Here is a 3,681-nt window from a genome sequence, read left to right as displayed (position 1 = left end):
TCTCTCTCTCTCTCTCTCTCTCTCTCTCTCTCTCTCTCTCTCCCCCCCTCTCCCTCTCCCTCTCCCTTTCCCTCTCCCCCTTCCCTCCCAGCTTTGATTCCCTTCTCTTAATGAATTTGTATTACCTCAGACAACCTGAGACCTGGGAAAGACCTTAGCTTAAAAAGGCTAAAGTCTTCTGCTGTTTCTGGGGCCATCCCCACTTGTCCTGACCTATATCTTGCCACTGGACTCAAATGGCTCTGCAGGAGAGAGTGAGGCTGATGACTTTGCATCACCCCTCTGATGTCATTGATCCTCTTCAGGAACAAAGGCTGCACAACAATCTTACTATATTTAAGAGATCCATCCCTGTTCTAGGTTTTCTTGTGACTCTAAATTAAGTCTGTCAAGAAACTCTAGAGAGTTTTGGGAATAACATGGGGAAACAGGCTATTAAAAGCTCAATTCTTTTGGATGGGATGCTGGGAGATATCAATTTTCTAAGCAAAATTGGAATTATAAAGGCATTTTAAAAAATTCATCTTCACTAAGGTAGAGGTGAACTCTCCGAAGTTCACTGTGCACTGAAACGTACTAGCTGTCAATAAGTCTAAGCATTTATTAAGACATTGTACTAAGCCCTGGGATGCAAAGAAAGGTAAAAGGCAGTCTCTTGAGGAAGTTACAATCAAATGGGGGACAGAATATGCAAATAACTATGTACAAACTAGTTATTTATAGGATAAATTGGAAATAATTAACAGAGGGAAGGCAGTGGAATTAAGGAGGATCAGGAAAGGCTTCCTGTAGAAGATGTGATTTTAGCAGGAGTTGAAGGAAGACAGGGAAGCTAGAAGGCAAAGATGAGGAGGGAGGACATTCCAGGCATGAGAGGCAGCCCAAGAAAATGCCCATAGTTGGAAGTTGGGGTGTCTAGTTTGAAAAACCGCAAAGAGGCCAGCATCACTGGATGTCAGAGTACGTGTAGTCTTAGACTAGTTTCTTCATTTTTTAGGCTGGACTTTTTCCTTTGTAAAATGAGAATGTTGAGTTAACTGATCTTTAAGACCCTTTATACTTAATATTATGATCTTATGAATTTGCAGCAAAATGAGAGTTAGAGATAGGAAGATGCCAGCACTTGGGCAGGAATCAGTGACTAGTATCTTTGGTATGCTTAGCTAGTACTGGACTATGAATTTGCAGAGTCCAATTTCCCTTTTAGTCACCAGACAGTGTATAGTTTTTGCCATATACACAAATCTTCTGAGAATTTCTTTGTCAACTTTTCTCTCTTGCCAATACCTTTGCAGTGTCTTTGCCTCCTGAGAAGACTGATGGGCCAGGGAGTGGAGATGAAAAGAAGGCTGAGAAAGACAGTGAATCTTGCCCCAGCTCCAAGAAACAGCTGAAATTTGAAGTAAGTTTCTTCTTCCTTGGGGATTGGGCTGAGGCTTAGGGTCTGGCCCCAGGAAAAAAACAACACACCTCCCTATTCATACTTTGACATGCTTGTGAAAGAAGGGAGCTCTTGCCAATCCAAACCATTAGAGAAACCAAGGCTGTTACCTCTGCTATTACCCCTTTAAATTGGTTCCTCAAAGCTCCCTCTTTTGTCAAGTTACTAGAGGCCTTTCATTAGTTTGTGAGAGCTTTCTAACATGGTTTAAACCCCCCAAATGAAAGAAAAAAATCCAACTTCTCACACTGTTACTCTTGGCTGGAGCTGACATTGGACACTGATTTTTGTCCAAGGTGTTTTCTGATCAGATAAATACTAGAGAAGGCCCTATTAGGCAGAAGGCACAAAATCGCAGCATTGGAAAGGACCTCAGAATCCATTTGGTCCAATCTATACCTGAACAAGATTCCCTTTCTGCAACCCACCCACAAATGGTTACCCATCCTTTGCTTAAAACGAGGGGGGGGGGTTACCATGAGCTATTATTGTCTTTATACAGGTGACTCCCAAGTTTCAATGTACAATAAAAAATCCTTTTCCTGAACTCCAGTCCTACGTGGCCAGTTGTGTGCTGGACAGCTCCACCTCCCTGTCTCTTTGCCATCTCAAACTCAACTTGTCTAAAACAGAATTCTACCTTGTAACTCCTCCAAATTATATTTCTATTGAGGGTGGTACTATTCTTCTAGTCATCCAGGATTTGACCCTTGAATTAATCTTCTATTCCTCTCTCCCCTTTATCCCAGTCCCTCATATCCAATCAGTTGCCAAGTCTTGACCATTTTGCCTCCATATTTCTCCAATCTGTCCCTCTTTCTCCACTTATGAGGCTTTTCCTTTGATTCAGGCCATTACCACATCTCTTTCTTTAGTCTTCTAATTGATCTCCCTGCTCCCAGACTCCCTTCCTTCTAGTCCATCTTCTGTACTGCTGCCAAATTCACCTTCCTAAAGTACAGGTCTGATGATATCACTCCCCTTTTCAAGAATCTTCAATAGCTTCCCAGTACCTCTAAGAAAAAAATACAAATAGCAACTCAACATAGAGGTACTTATTTGTGTGGTATAGTGAGCAAAAGATAGCATAAGAGGTCAAAAGGTCTGGGTTCTAACCTTGATTGTCCTGCTGGCTCACTGTGTGACCATAGGCAAGTAATATCTTTAGTTCTTAGTTTCCTCTTCTGCAAATATGGGGTGGCCATACCTACTTTCCAATGCCTCATCATGGTATGGAAACAACCATAACTTCTCAAAGGCTTTCATAGCCAAGTAAACTCTGGCAAGTTCTGTTTAGTTGGAAAGGTTTCTTGCTTGGGCCCAATGGCACACTCTGTGTTATCTAAGGAGCAGCCAGGCTGAGTTTGAACAGACTCTTTATGAGGGTGGTCAGTTTTTTTGCCTATAACAAATCACAAAGACTTAGTAATCATGTGGTGCCATGGAAAGAGTACTGGATTTGGAGTGTGAGGGCTTGGGTCCAATCTTGGCTATGCTACATGTTACACTGGGCAATCTCTGCCCCTCTCCAAGTCTCAGTTTGTTCTCATCTGGGAAAGGAGGGGATGGAATTTCATGGTCTCTGAGATCTCTTTCAGTTTAGAAATTCTGTGATTCTTTGAAGGAGATAATGAAAGATAAGAATAAACAGTTCTTGGGAAAAGCATGTCTTTTCAAACAAATCAATATGATTACACTGATTTTATTTGAAGTAGAGATGAGTTTTCATCATCTTGGCAGATTGGCTCCAGCAAGAAAAAGAAAACAGAAATGAACAGTTTTTCCTTTCCAATGTCATTAATTTGATACCAATACAAATCCTGCTTTTTACTGACTCTCTGATTTAAGTACTACCTAATTTCCTTTGAGCTTGTGGATGATATGAGACTTAATGGAGGGTAACTGGAAGTAGAATTCTTGGTGTTTTATCTCCCCTGGATGCCAGAGGAAATGACCGCACTTTAGTTTTTTAATGGCTGTCCAGGTGACAGCTTCATAGCTTTGGAGATATAAGGAAACTTCAAGGTCATTTAGTCTAACCCTCTCATTTTGCAGTTGAGGAAACTAAGCAATTAAATGACTTGCCCAAGTTCCCAGAGGTAGTAAGTGACAGAGCCAAGATTTGAACTCTGTGACTCCAAATCTAGCATTTTTTACTGCACCTTGGTGCCCCTTGAGCCCTGAGTTGTGATTTGGGTGGGTGGGGGAATGATAGGGCTAAGAGTAATGAAGCTAGAGGT

At 41.6% G+C, this 3,681-nt stretch overlaps 1 protein-coding gene across 2 annotated transcripts in view; it reads left to right on the top strand.

Moving 5' to 3' along the window:
* NKD1 (NKD inhibitor of WNT signaling pathway 1) overlaps window positions 1-3,681 on the top strand; it is a 111,252-nt gene that overhangs the window by 90,330 nt on the left and 17,241 nt on the right. For both annotated transcript variants that reach the window (XM_069082523.1, XM_069082522.1), the window contains one exon: window positions 1,296-1,402. In XM_069082523.1, coding sequence (XP_068938624.1) covers window positions 1,296-1,402 — 107 coding nt within the window. The remainder of the gene's footprint in view (window positions 1-1,295; window positions 1,403-3,681) is intronic.

Source organism: Petaurus breviceps, unplaced genomic scaffold (genome assembly GCF_028583685.1).
Source record: "Petaurus breviceps papuanus isolate PSGF00001 unplaced genomic scaffold, PetGlider_PUasm1.0 171, whole genome shotgun sequence".
Classification (NCBI taxonomy): Eukaryota; Metazoa; Chordata; class Mammalia; order Diprotodontia; family Petauridae; genus Petaurus; species Petaurus breviceps.
This window is presented reverse-complemented; position numbering and strand designations above follow the sequence as displayed.